We start from the raw sequence: 14,940 nt of genomic DNA on the forward strand, positions 1-14,940 counted from the left end.
GTGAGCTGGTGAGGGTGGTTGAATGAACGGAATCTGTCTGTGACGGGGTTTCGGCTAGTAATATAATTAATAGGCTGCCGCTCAACTATTTAAATCATAACCGCACTAGAAATCAAAGTGTCAACATCACCGTCGTACCGAAGAAAAAAAAAAAAACCATGGAGTCTGGAACACTGACAGGTTCCTCCTGTGAAGCCAATTTTTCTATACCAATTCCCCTAAACGCTGCCAATACGCCATTATACGGTAGCTGTAAGTTAGAAACACGTTCAGTAAGTTCTGTGGTCGTCCGGAAGACGTCAAATACATCTACATACGTCGATATGCGTTGGAGATACGTTACACATAGGTTCAAAGCACGTTACTCATAGGTTCAAAGCATGTAACTCATAGGTTAGAAATAAGTTTCGGGTACGCTAAACATTACCTCGACGTGTTTAGACTTATGAGTTACTTTTCAAGTAACGTGTGTCGACGTGTGTCAACGATCGCATAATGTGCCTACAACTTATGGCCAGTGTATGCGGAAAGTGTGAGTCATACGCTGGCATACGTTGAAAAATTTTGATCGTGCTTAAAATTTGTCGACGTACTCGGCGTACTACGACGTATGCCAGCGTGCTTCAGCGTGCTCTTAACGTATACAAAACTTACCCATAACGTATTCGAGGTGTGCCAGCGTATTCGGCAAATTTTTCATACGTCAGCATACGCTGGCTAAAACGTCAAAGGTGTGACAGGGCCTTAACACTTCGATGTCTAGTGCGGTTATGATTTGAATCGTCGAGCGGCAGCCTTTTAATAGGCTACGCCACATGATCGTCGGCGATACGCTGCCGCGCTATGCATACGTTAGACTGTCGTTGGGCATAGGTTGTGAACGCCAACAACACGCTAAGCATTCGTTGGTATAAGTTATCTATATGTTATCGAAACGTTCTGTGTACGTTACTAATACGTTATGCATACGTCCAACTCGTTATGAATACGCCAAAAACTGAAAAAAAAACATCAATTGTTCAGCATACGCCAGCGTTTTACATACATTTTGATACGTTGCCATACGCTGGCTAAAACGTCAAGGTGTGACAGCGGCTTTAGCAACAGCTAAAATACTTTATCGTACATCGTACACTTATTGTGGACTGAACAAAAAAAATCAATACCTCCGAAACTGGACCTCCGAGGGACCTGTTTTATTTTTTGTGCCCAAGGAGAATGTCTTACAGCATCATAAAAAAAAAAAAATTTAGCGAATAGATAAATGGAATTACCAGGGCTGCCATTTGTTAGAGTCTCTTTGGAAACATGCCTGAAATTTCACAAGGCGGGTTTCTGGGCGCAAACTAAGAGGGCTGTGATAATCATATTTATTGTGCTAAATTGATTGATAGCATGTACATGAATATCGGCTAGTCGCGTCGGCCAGCTTTCCATCCAGAGCGAGCAGCCATGTCGCCTACCGGCTTGTTCTTGTTTAAACTTGTATTTCAAATGAACAGATACAAAGTCAAAAAATGAGGAAGTTCACCATTACACACAATGTCCAATTCTGATTCCCGCATTGAGTTGTTTCCGCCGCCCAGTGTCCCAGTTGTGCCGGCACAACTCACGCGTGTTCATCTCATCCTTCGGTGCAGTCGATCTTTCGATTCCGGTTGTCTTTAACGTTGTCTGTCTTTAATGTCAGAGTTATCAATAAAATATTCTCCATGGGGAGTCCCTCCTATCACATGTGGGTGTTTAAAGTTTCACATTGATTGGACAAGCGGTTGAAGAGAAGAAAAAATTGAAGTAAAAATATATAGATGTGGACACACAGAGACAGACACTGGCGTGACAATTGTCTCACAACCCCTTTAGGGCGAGACTAGCAACAGTAACTAAAACACCACTCGGTAGAGCGCATACCTCCCCCAGGCTGAACAGTTTACGTTTTGTAGCCCACTAATATAATAAGAGCAACATGTCATTCTTTTATGGTGTATGAAAGGGTTATGATGTCAGGCCAGATTAGATCTGTGACTTGCTGCAGGTACCATGTAAACCTGTATTAACCTGTTTCATGGTCGGGTTGTCGGCGATGAAACCGTCTCCCCCACCAGGTTTCCTGGTGAGGATGTACGGATATGGACACCAGCAGGATTACAAATAAAACCTGTCAAAGGGCGGAGGAGCTCCAAATGAGCCAACGGCCATCCATATCTACTGTCCAACTGTGTCTGTGGACATCATCCTGCAGTTGGGTTTCTTTTGCCCTTTAGGAGGTTGGAAGCAGGATTTGCACTCCGGCCACCGTAAAACCCTTCATTCCGCAAAACACAAACACACAAAGAAATTTGAAAACCCACTTCCGAGTGAGTACCTCCTCTGCAGCTGCCCTCCGCAGGGCAGCTCACCGGATGACGGGATTGGGGCAAAGCCTTCGGGACCCCACTCTTTGATGATAGGAGGAAAACCACGGGGTAACCTTCCTGGGTGAGATTGTGGGAGAGTGTGTCGGGGTGGTGCTGAGGTGTTGTCCACCAGACGGCGGTCTCCTTGGGTTAACCTGGGACGGTCCCTTCGGGTGGGTGCCTGGAATATCTTATCGCAAAGAGAGGATGGTCACCTGTTTCTGTTATCATCTGAGCTCAAGCGTTTGAACATCGGTATTGCAGCACTCTCTGAGGTTCGGAGACAAGATGGTGGCGAGATCATGGCGGGTGGTTACACCTACGATTGGTCTGGTCACTCTGATGGTTACCATGCCCAAGGAGTTGCTGTAACTATGTCCAATTAGCTGACACCAATGATAATTGAGGTAATACTGGGCAACGAGCGTGTTATGATACTAAGGATTCGTCACGCCTTGGGTGTCATTTCCCTGGTCTCTGTTTATGCTCCGACTGAGACGAGTGATCTCACCGTGAAGGATGCATTCTACGCCACACTGGAGTCTGTGGTTGATCAGTGCCCCAGACGAGATACACTTCTAGTCTTGGAGGATTTCAATGCATCGACTGGAACTGATAGGGATGGTTATGAGATGTGTGTTGGTCCCCATGGGTCTGGAACTGTGAACCAGAATAGCACTAAGTTCCTTGACTTTGCAAGAAGGACTTAGGGTGGCTGGTTCATGGTTTCAGTGCCCATAGGCTCATTGCTGGACTTGATATTCCAACGCTGGCTGTGTGGTAAAGGAGATTGACCATGTGCTCGTTGATTGTCACTGGAGGATGGTCCAGAACTGCAGGGTCTACCGGAGTGCTCAGTTCCTTAATATTGACCACAGGCTTGTGGCAAAAATTCTGACGTTTCAGCTTAAATCCTGGAGAATGGTACCATCCCAGCCGAGGCTGGATGTTGACAAGCTCAAGGATGAGAGAGCAGCTGAGGAGTTTGCGAACAGGCTGAGTGGACATTTGGGGGGTCTGGGTGCTTTGGGGGGTCCTGAAGAGTTGTGGAGCGCCTTCAAGACCACCGTCCTTGATGTTGCCGGTGGATTTTTTGGAACTCATCGGAGGGCAAAGAAGAATTTTGTCTCTCGAGGGACACTGAATACCATTGATCAGTCACAGGGCCAGGCTTAATGGCAGAGCTGAGCTGTTCAGGAAGCTGAGGCGTAAAACTGTACGTGCACTAAGGGTGGACAAGAAGGCCTATGTGCGAGGAATCTGTGAGGGGGTAGAGCATCACCTGAGGTCAAGTGATTATTGTCCTACTTTCAGGGGAATTCACGCATTACGTTCCTCCAAGCCCATCCCTCGGTGTACTGCATTAAGAGCGGAGGGTGGTAGGCTCTTGAAAGAGGATTCCAAAGTAAAGGCCCGCTGGCCCAGTTATTTTGAGTGGCTGTACCAGGCTGATCCACCAGCTGTTGAGTTGGATGTCCGTGGTGTTTCTATCCCTGTTGCTGACCCTCCAATCAACTGTGATCCACCTTCGTTTGTGGAAACAAAGGCTGCGGTGAACCCATTGAAATGGAGTAAAACTCCAGGGATCTGTGGCATCCATGTTGAACTTCAAGGCTGGTGGAAATTCTGGACTCGTGTCATTGCATGCATTTCTGTGCTCTGTTTGGAACACAGGCATCATCCCAACTGACTGGAAGAGGGGCCTTGTTGTCCCTCTCTGGAAAAGGGAAGGGTGATCGTTAGGACTGCACCAACTACCGAGGGGTAACGCTGCTCTCAGTGCCGGGCAAGGTCTTTGCTCGGATAATTCTTGATAGGGTTCGCCAATATCTGCTTGAGCACCAGCGTCCAGAGCAGTTAGGCTTTACACCAAAGAGGTCAACGATTGATTGTACCCTTGCCCTTAGGGTCCTCACCGAATGCAAATGAGAGTTTCGGCAGGAGCTGCTGCTTGCAGCCAATGTTGATCTCTGTAAAGCGTTCGATTCAGTGAATCGGGATGCCCTCTGGAGGATTCTTGGCCTTCGTGGGGTGTCACCAAAACTGATCAATCCGATGTCTCAACTCTATTCTGGTATTAAGAGTGCTGTGATACCATCTCTGACTTATTTCCAGTTGGTACTGGAGTTTGTCAGGGGTGTGTACTCACCCCCACACTTTTCATCGCTTGTATGGACTGGATTCTGGGGAGGATGATGGAGAAATCAAGCTGCGGTGCATCATTTGGGAATGTCACGATCTCTGACCTTGATTTTGCAAATGATGCAGTCATCTTTACGGAGACTCCAGATATCCTTTTGGGGGCCCTCGAGGTGCTGAATGAGGAGTCGGAGCCACTGGGATTATGGGTTTCCTGGGTCAAAACTAAGATCCAGGCTTTCACTGACATATTGGATGCTGCTATCTTGTATGTCGGTGTTTGTGGTGAGGATGTTGAGGTCATGGAGAGATTCATTTACCTTAGCAGTGATATTCATGTCTCTGCTGGCTGTGAGCCAGAGGTCAATAGACGGCTGGGTCGGGCCTGGGGAGTCATGGATTTACTGGATCATGCAGTGTGGCACTGCCGGTACCTGTGCGGGAGGACGAAAGTCCGAGCCTTCAGGTCCCTGGTGCTTCCAGTCTTGCTCTATAAATGTGAGACTTGGACTCTGACCAAGGATCTGAGAGGAAGACTTAATTCCTTTGGTACCAGGTCTCTGGAGAATCTTTGGTTATCGCCTGTCAGACTTTGTGTCCAACGAGCGGTTGCTAAGAAACTCAAATGAGATTTGTTTACTGCATAATCCGTGAGTGTCAGCTGTGGCTGAATGGACACGTGGCTCGTTTTCCTGACGCTGATCCTGCTCACCAGATTCTCTCAGTGAAAGAGTCTCGTGAGTGGAGGCCAACGGGTCAACCACGTGCCTCGTGGTTGCAGCAGGTTGATCAGCATCTCAAGGAGATGGGGATGGGCCAGGCATCTGCCTGGGGGATGGCCAGACGGAGGCCCCTGGAGTACCGGAAGAAAGTGGACGCAGCGACGTGCTCATCAGGAACATGCTCTCATACCTGACCTGACCTGACCTGATCGGGTTATAATAAAAACATGTGGTCCTTTAAGGGTGTATGATGGGGTTATAATATAAACAATATGTTGTCCTTTAAGGGTGTATGATGGGGTTATAATATAAACAATATGTTTTCCTTTAAGTGTGTATGATAAGGTTTTAATATAAACAATAAGTGATCCTTTAAGGGTGTATGATAAGGTTATAATATAAACAATATGTTATCCTTTAAGTGTGTATGATAAGATTGTAATATAAACAATATATAATTCTTAAAGTGTGTATGATGAGGTTATAATATGAACAATATGTTATCCTTTAAGTGTGTATGATAAAATTGTAATATAAACAATATATAATCCTTTAAGTGTGTATGATGAGGTTATAATATAAACAATATATTATCCTTTAAGTGTGTATGATAAGGTTATAATATCAACAATATGTGATCCTTTAAGTGTGTATGATAAGGTTATAATATGAACAATATGTTATCCTTTAAGTGTGTATGATAAGATTGTAATATAAACAATATATAATCCTTTAAGTGTGTATGATGAGGTTATCATATAAACAATATGTGATCCTTTAAGGGTGTATGATAAGGTTATAATATAAACAATATGTGATCCTTTAAGTATGTATGATAAGGTTATAATATAAACAATATGTTCTCCTTTAAGTGTGTATGATAAGGTTATAATATAAACAATATATTATCCTTTAAGTGTGTATGATAAGGTTATAATATAAACAATATGTTATCCTTTAAGGGTGTATGTTGGGGTTTTAATATAAACAACATGTAATCCTTTAAGGGTGAATGGGGTTATAATTAAACAATATGTAATCCTTTTAGGGTGTATGATGGGGTTATAATGTAAACAATATGTTGTCCTTAAAGGGTGTATGATGGGGTTATAATATAAACAATATGTAATCCTTTAAGGGTGTATGATGAGGTTATAATATAAACAATATGTAATCCTTTTAGGTAATCCTGATGTGGATTTTTTAACCCACCTTGTTGTGATCGTTGTCCTCCTGAAGGATTCTAACTGGTCGATTGTGGAATCCTATTTGACTTCAGACAGAGTTTAACGTTTGTCCGATTTGATTATAAAACCCTTCAAAAAACCCTATCGACACTGATAAAACTGATGTCCACACAAGTCCTTCCTTGTGAAACAATTTATTTCCTAATTATACACCATACACTTCTCACCTTTATACAATGAACTTAAGAATCCCCATTTGATTGCAATATTATTTGGTTCTATTTAATTTATTCTTATTTTAGTTAACAGTTAGACCAACCCGATTCAATTCACTTCTACATTACATCAGAGAGTTTTATTCTAACTTGGTAATTGGTCAGTTCCAAGGAGTACGAGCCACTGAGAAACTATACTTCCTCACGTGCTCGTACTAAGAAAATGTGCCTTTCAAAACATTTTATACTTCCATGAGAGAGAGAGGTTGGGGGATATTCACCCAGACTGTAGACGTGTCTTTTAGACATAAAGCCACTTCGTACATTTTCTAAGCAAAGGTTCATTTATCAGCTCGGTCACTCTGCTCCAGAACAACACATTTCTTATCATTTAGGGCAAAAGTCTTTTGGCCAGAAATGACAGCCAATTCAATTTGCAGCATAAAAGTTACATTTCTGAAACTCCATTTGTTACAATTTAAAATACATTAATATAAATTTTTCCCCCACACTCCCCCGTTTTTTTATTTTTTAAGGAAAATTTGAATAATTTTTCTTACACATGATTACCATGTCCCATTCCTGAAGGACAAAAGATTTCCATTATTTAAGTTCAATCAACAATGGCAGCGTGTGCTCATATCAGAAAATGAGTGAGTTTCCATTTAATATATGGCCTGTTCATCAGCATGTGTCACACATTGAAAACATGCTACCCGAAGTCAGAAGATAAACAGGTCAGGGTGTGGATAGAGTGGCACCCAACGGGAAACACAATCGAAGCACTCCTTGAGCTGAGGAGAAGGTAGATGTGGGCAAGTACAAGTTTGGGCCAGACACTGGGTTGAAGGAGCGCAGTGTGGAATTCCAGGCCTGTCGTACATTGAAGCAACCACAGCAAGTTCACGATGTATTTGCAGAGCGGCAATCGAGAGTGTGGCTGAGAACATTCCTCCATGCAGGCACCACACAACGCCGACGTTAAGACTTTGCTCAACCTTCTCCTCAGTGGGTTTTTTCTTTCTTTTCCCACATTGGTCCATCTTATCTCCTCAGGAAGGGGAGGCATAATTATGTGTTGAATGCTCAATCACCCAAATCTGGGTTCTCCCATCGTCCAATCTTTGTGTGGAATTTCATTCCAAAGTTCATTTAGATGAAATCGTACATTGCTTCAAAGACTGCTTTCAACACTCCGAAACAAACAAAGCATCAATTAAACACCAATCAATAAACGTCATGGGCACATGTAGTTCTACAAGACTAACAAAGATTGTTATGGAAGCATTTAACTTGCATTATATGTCATATCAATATTTTAATCCCTTTCCTTGTTATTTCCCAAAACAACATGCTAAAATATACAGAAATCCCAGTTGTACGTATACTCAAAACATCCATCTCATTTGCTATTTCCATCGACATTTTAAATCTCTGACATTTCTCCATCTATCCACTTCTCTCTCACCAAAACAGCAAACATGCTGCCATTTTTCCAATTCACATACACAAACCATCTATCACTTCCTCCGACCTTCTCAATTACGAATCCATTTTCTTTTATCAAAACAAATAAATCATTTTAAACAGTTGTTCAAAAATTGTCAAATCACTTGTCAAATCTGTTATCAGGCGAATATCATTTATATTGCTGCTCAAACACTCTGTCTAAACATGCAGCTTCACCCTCCACAATCTTTATCCCAGTCTTGGAAAAGCATCTTAAACTTCAGACTAATAAACATCCAAACTCTCTTAAACAACTTTTTGGTCAAAACAAAATATTTCCTTTTAAAATCCATAAATGAAAAATTTAATCTTCAGCATCTATCCAATTAAATCATGAATTTACCTTGACTGAATCGATCAAATGGTTACACTGGGTTGTTTGCCATTGCCTTCCCAGCACAAGTTCAGGTAACCTCAACATTCGCAGACGAATAAAACAATATTTCAACGTCCATCCGAGGGAATCATCTATTATCTGTGAATTGCCCCACGTGCTAAACATCATCAAATCGTTAAAATCATTCCAAATCACGTTTCTACATTTAAATCACATACAGTATCTCCACATTCACAATTGTTATTTCACAATTTATTCAAAATCCCGATGGTTGTAAAATAAAACTTCAACACTTTTTCCTAAATGGACTTCACTGTAAACAGATTCAGTCCAGAGGGTGCGCCACAAACACCAAGGAACGAGGAACAGGAAGTTCTCTCCACATCCAGTGGGAAGAAAAAAGAAAAAAAACTCTGACAGGCAAAACCCACAGTTTAGCATTACTCTGTCATGGCTTCAACACATACACTAAACAGCATTGCATCTCATAGACTCGCGTGTGATCACGTGACAAATACCAATCACATTTCTATCTCATCCTCTTGAATCTGCATATGAATCAAATTTCACACCTAAAGCAAAGGCTCGAACAAAGACTCAGTGTAAAGATATATGCCACCCCCCACAGATCGAGTGGAGGGGGTCTCACACAGTGTAGTGTGCGACCTTCGCGTGGAAATACAACGCCAAGAATGTATAACATGCCATTTCAAACAGACCCACAGCTCAACTCAGCACGAGTTAAAATATCGTCAAAATCCCAACAGAACACGTTTCATTGCAGTGAATATTGGACTCGCACAAGTTTCATTTTTACTCTCAGTAACACGTGCAAATCACCAACCACGCTCCCAGCTGGTTAATCGTCTCCTGCACTCTACAAAACGTTTCGTGCAAATCATTGCATTTACAAATCCGTAAAACCTCCACACAATATAATATAACAACCTCACTGCCAACAAACTTCCAGTGAGTTCAATGAACAAAAAGTAACTCTTAAAACTCTTACAAACAGGTAACTTATAATATTTATCTATTTTAACCCTATCTCGGCGTCTCAGCCATGTCCTCGGCATCTCTCTCACAGCCGGTCCGTATCAGTGCAAACATGTGGCATGTCGCTTCATCATTCCCATTTAATTACACATCTGGCTCCTTAACGAGCCTCTTCTTGTCATCTGACTCCTCTTCTTCTCCAGCACTTTTCTAAAACAACTACAGTACTTATTGTTTACTTTAAAACGGACTCTCTCCGCCAGATCCTCTTCTTTCTCTCAATAAAATTATCTGACAATGAACTTTTCTTTGTTCGAAATGCGTTACCTGCTGAGAGCGCTCTCCCTTACCTTCGCTCAAGCACTTGTCGTTCCTCCAGGCACTGCCTCCGGCAGATTAAGCACCTCCGGTCACGAGCACCGCACCAACGTCGGTTCGAATCCGAGTCTCGGCGCCAACTGATGTGGATTTTTTAACCCACCTTGTTGTGATCGTTGTCCTCCTGAAGGATTCTAACTGGTCGATTGTGGAATCCTATTTGACTTCAGACAGAGTTTAACGTTTGTCCGATTTGATTATAAAACCCTACAAAAACCCTATCGACACTGATAAAACTGATGTCCACACAAGTCCTTCCTTGTGAAACAATTTATTTCCTAATTATACACCATACACTTCTCACCTTTGTACAATGAACTTAAGAATCCCCATTTGATTGCAATATTATTTGGTTCTATTTCATTTATTCTTATTTTAGTTAACAGTTAGACCAACCCGATTCAATTCACTTCTACATTACATCAGAGAGTTTTATTCTAACTTGGTACTTGGTCAGTTCCAAGGAGTACGAGCCACTGAGAAACTATACTTCCTCACGTGCTCGTACTCAGAAAATGTGCCTTTCAAAACATTTTATACTTCCATGAGAGAGAGAGGTTGGGGGATATTCACCCAGACTGTAGACGTGTCTTTTAGACATAAAGCCACTTCGTACATTTTCTAAGCAAAGGTTCATTTATCAGCTCGGTCACTCTGCTCCAGAACAACACATTTCTTATCATTTAGGGCAAAAGTCTTTTGGCCAGAAATGACAGCCAATTCAATTTGCAGCATAAAAGTTACATTTCTGAAACTCCATTTGTTACAATTTAAAATACATTAATATAAATTTTTCCCCCACAGTGTATGATAGGGTTATAATATAAACAACATGCGATTATATTAGGGTGTATGATGGGGATATAATAAGCACAACATGTTATCCTTTAATGGTGTATTATGGGGTTATAATAAGCCCAATGTGTGACTCTTTAAGGGTGTATTATAAGCACAACGTGTGATCCTTTAAAGGTGTATTATAGGGTTATAATAAGCCCAATGTTTGATCATTTAATGGTGTATTATGGGGTTATAATAAGCCCAATGTGTGATCCTTTAAGGGTGTATTTTTAGGGTTATAATAAGCACAACGTCTGATCCTTTAAAGGTGTATTATGGGGTTATAATAAGCCCAATGTTTGATCCTTTAAAGTTGTATTATGGGGTTATAATAAGCCCAAAGTTTGATCCTTTAAAGGTGTATTATGGGGTTACAATAAGCCCAATGTTTGATCCTTTAAAGGTGCATTATGGGGTTATAATATGCCCAATGTGTGATCCTTTAAAGGTGTATTATAGTGTTATAATACGTCCAATGTTTGATCCTTTAAAGGTGTATTATGGGGTTATAATAAGCCCAATGTGTGATCCTTTAAGGGTGTATTATAGGGTTATAATAAGCACAACATGTTATCATTTTAGTGTGTACAGTATTGCAGTCATGTTCATTACCTCTGCCGCTGAAGGTGGACGAAGGTTGTTTTCACCCCTGTTTGTTTGTCTGTCTGTCTGTGAGCAGGATATCTCAAAAAGTTGTGGACGGATTCGGACGAAACTTGGTGAACAATTTGGGTGTGTGACTAGGAAGAAATGATTTGATTTTGGTGAAGATCCAGATGCAATAAAATTTTTTTTTTTTAACTTTCTAAGCGATTCCTCACAATTGAGTGATTGGTTAAAAGTTTGGATCCAATTCCAGCCTATCAATGGGATACAAGGCCTAAACTGTTCAGCCTGGCGGAGGGATTCCCAGTACCGAGTGCCGTTGTAGTTTTTCATGTTTCGTCAGTCTAAGATGACCATGTTACATCAGATTCTCATTCCACTATTCATCATGGAAGCATTCCTTAAAATCCTCTTGCTTTTAAATTGTAGGATCTCCCGTTTAGCTCCGCTTTGATTGCCCTTTGAGTCTTCGACTCCTTTTTGTGTTTTTGTTTTTGCACATCATTTTCCTCACAATGAATCACTTTTTGATGAGTCTTGCTATGGCATTGGACAGTCACGTTTTTTTTTGGGAGGGGGGGGTTATTGGTGGGGGTGGGTGGGGGGGATAAGATGTCCTGCCTGGAAGGTTTTTATGGAAAGTATTGTTTTTCATATGTTTTGGAATCTTTTAAAAAAAAATTTTGACCATGATATGATTTGCTTTTCCTTTTTTTTTTACAATTGATTATTTTGGTTGTTCTATCTGCATGATCATCTGTTTGAAAATAAATATAATATTCAGCTTTTCATTCCTTGACCCACGGCAGGAAATCTATCTGGACGAGTTCTGCCAGTTTTTTGTGTTCTTGAATCTTTTGGATGATTTTGAGACTGCTGTACAAATGTACACTCGAAGCGGCATTCCCATTGGAAAAGGTGTGCTTTGATTTTTTTTTTTATCAACTTTTAGTTGTTATCGATCGTAACCTGAGACTTTTGCTCAGGTATGCATCTTCAATTTATGACCAGGCCTTTGTGACCTTTCTTTGAATGAGGTTGAGACAAACTTGTTTTTCATGTAATTTGGCAAAAAAAACTTCCTTGTTATTTTGACTCTTGGGTGATCTTGCATCATGAGATCATGGAAAGGAACAGGCCCTGTGCCAAGGACTACTTGTTGCCATTACCCATGATCTTCCCAAGTTTTAGCCTTTTTTTTAATATATACCTTGTCGAGGCTCGTGTAAGAGCTAACACACAACACACAGCAAGGGGGGGGGGGCATGAGACTTGTTTGTTGCGGTGGGGAACAGAGACATTAGGAGATCTGTGGAAGGGAGAGGGATGGGGTGGGGTATACGGGGTATACAAGATGGACATTACAGGAACTTTCAGGAAGGAATGCAGGGAATTTGAAGGAGGTGGGTTTGGGGTGGATTAACGGAGGTAGAAAAGATCGAGGATTTGGATGGGGGACGATAAGAGGTGGTGGTGAACAGCTGTTTTGAAAGCCTGGAGGGAAGAATGGGATTGAACAGAGTGAGGGAGTTTATTCCAAAGGCGGGGAAAAAGACGAATGAAAGATAGAATCGATCTTTGAAAGATAGAGGAAAGGAATGAAAGATAGAGCCTTCATAGAACCAAGAGACAAAGGTGTGATGCAGGACTTCCGACTTGAAGAATGAGCAACATTCCCTTTTCCTTTGTATCAGTGCTTCGTTTTCTATAAGACATTGAACGTTGGTGTACGAGTATACGGGCTTTGTTGAGTGAAGTATGATGATGCACCCGACTTGGAATGCCAGCTTGAAAATGTTTGACGAACTTAAGTCACATGTGATTAAATCTATGCTTCTTCCTTCTGAATAATCACACGAGACGAAGATGGGAATGTTAGTAAGGCAGTCTTTCTGGAACAAGAACTAAAGTCGTGGGAATTGTATTGACGGAGCGCCCTGTTCGGTGCTCGAGGTTATAATTTTCTGATCTTTGCCAGTTAGCCGGAAATGCAGATACCTTTTCTTTATTTCTCCAAGGTTTATGTTTGAGGTAGATGTTGTCATCTTTGTCCCTCCAAACAATGCATGTTGTTGTTCCTTCCCTACTTGCCTTCTGCCGCACTTTGCTCCAAGTTCCTCATTTGATTTTCAATCCCATTTTGGATTTTCCTTTCCCTTCCCCAGATGAGTTTGCCCGGGTCGTGTTCGTTTTAACTGGCCGACATTTGCCTTCGTCCATCGTTTCTGCCATTTTTTCAGCTTTTGACCCCGTAGGTCTTGGACATCTGCGTCTCCACGATTTTGTTTCCGCAATGAGGCAACGGATTCTTAGAGGTCACAAGGTAGGAAGTCCACTACTTTCAACCAACACCACTCTGGGATTGTATTGTTGGTGAGGAATCTCCAGTCACTGGTAATAATTACGAATTTGAATGTTAATAATCTCCGTGTCTAGAGACGTGGAAGGTGTTAATCGACCTTCTGTAAGCAGTTTGTTTTTTTGGGGTAATTGAGATGAACTCTGCATGTATTCCCACCTGTTTTACTTTCATCCACTGTCCCTTTCCCTGTACCTATTTGTTCAACCATCCAGTCCTTTTATCTCGGCAGATTTCTTCTGTAGATTTTGGTCTTGTGAGCTCGTACAAGTTCAGCTGTTGTTTCTGCCTCTTGTTTTTGGTCCAAATATTGCATCTTGTCTTTCTTTGCATTCTTTTCACTTCTTCACCTGTGTCTCTATTCTTCTGTCATCGTTCTCTTTCATCTGGGGACCTGAAGTTTATTCACATACCCCATGTTCAGGTGGGATCACGCCCACAGCAGAGAGGCCTTATTAACCCATCCTCTAACCACCATAACCATCCATATTCAACTAATCCATACAGATGGTCATTGTTTATCCCATTGTAACAGAGTACCCCGCACCCCCACAACCTCATTTATTTATTTATTGTTGAGGTACGCTCTTCCCTCTGTGGTTTGATCAGAAAGTCATGTGCTTGATATTGTTTTGTTCCAGCTATAAATGTCAGACACCAAATGTCTCCCTGACATGCGATGTTGTCACTTTTCTCTTGCCATTTCTGAAGGATAAAGGCCACCTGGATAATCTGGCTTTCTTCCCTTGTGTGAGGAGAGAGCTCTCCAAGTATCAGTGCTGACACCATTTCCGCACTGCTGGCGAAGTGCATGGTCATGGTGCGCCTCAGGTGTCCGTGTCAGGTTAGGCTTTGAGATGAGATTGCAGGAAGCCTTTTGCTCGATGGACTTTCTGGAGGAAATTTAAGTTTTGGGTTGTTTACCTACGAGTCATATTTTGGGAATTTAAACCTTTGGTGCATCTCCATCCCTGGTGTGTTTACGTTTTTGTGTCTCTTTGCTCGTCTTCCAACATGGTCTTACCAAGCGAAGAAGATATTTTATTAGCTTGTTGAGAGTGAATCCAGAATAATATTTCTGTTGTGCCGAGCAGAATTGGGTTTGTTGTTGCAATCCGGTGTGGGTGGTGTGACGATCATTTTTGAGCCGTTTGTCAATATAATTTTTAACGGGCGAGGAACTGCTGCTGCTCCAAATGATGCAGTTTGGGACGTGCTTTATGGTTGAAATAAACAGCAGCCATTTTGTCACACAA

The 14,940-nt window shown here is 41.8% G+C and overlaps 1 protein-coding gene across 2 annotated transcripts in view; it reads left to right on the forward strand.

Annotated features, from left to right (window-relative positions):
- Positions 1-14,940, forward strand: part of LOC147015081 (calcium uptake protein 3, mitochondrial-like) — a 71,791-nt gene extending 56,851 nt beyond the window's left edge. For both annotated transcript variants that reach the window (XM_085849489.1, XM_085849490.1), the window contains 3 exons: positions 12,135-12,243; positions 13,491-13,648; positions 14,396-14,940. In XM_085849489.1, the coding sequence (XP_085705615.1) occupies positions 12,135-12,243; positions 13,491-13,648; positions 14,396-14,467 (339 nt within the window). In that variant the 3' untranslated portion in view covers positions 14,468-14,940. The remainder of the gene's footprint in view (positions 1-12,134; positions 12,244-13,490; positions 13,649-14,395) is intronic.

This window comes from Eptatretus burgeri, chromosome 12 (assembly GCF_056783735.1).
Source record: "Eptatretus burgeri isolate ZD-2024b chromosome 12, Ebu_testis_v1, whole genome shotgun sequence".
Classification (NCBI taxonomy): Eukaryota; Metazoa; Chordata; class Myxini; order Myxiniformes; family Myxinidae; genus Eptatretus; species Eptatretus burgeri.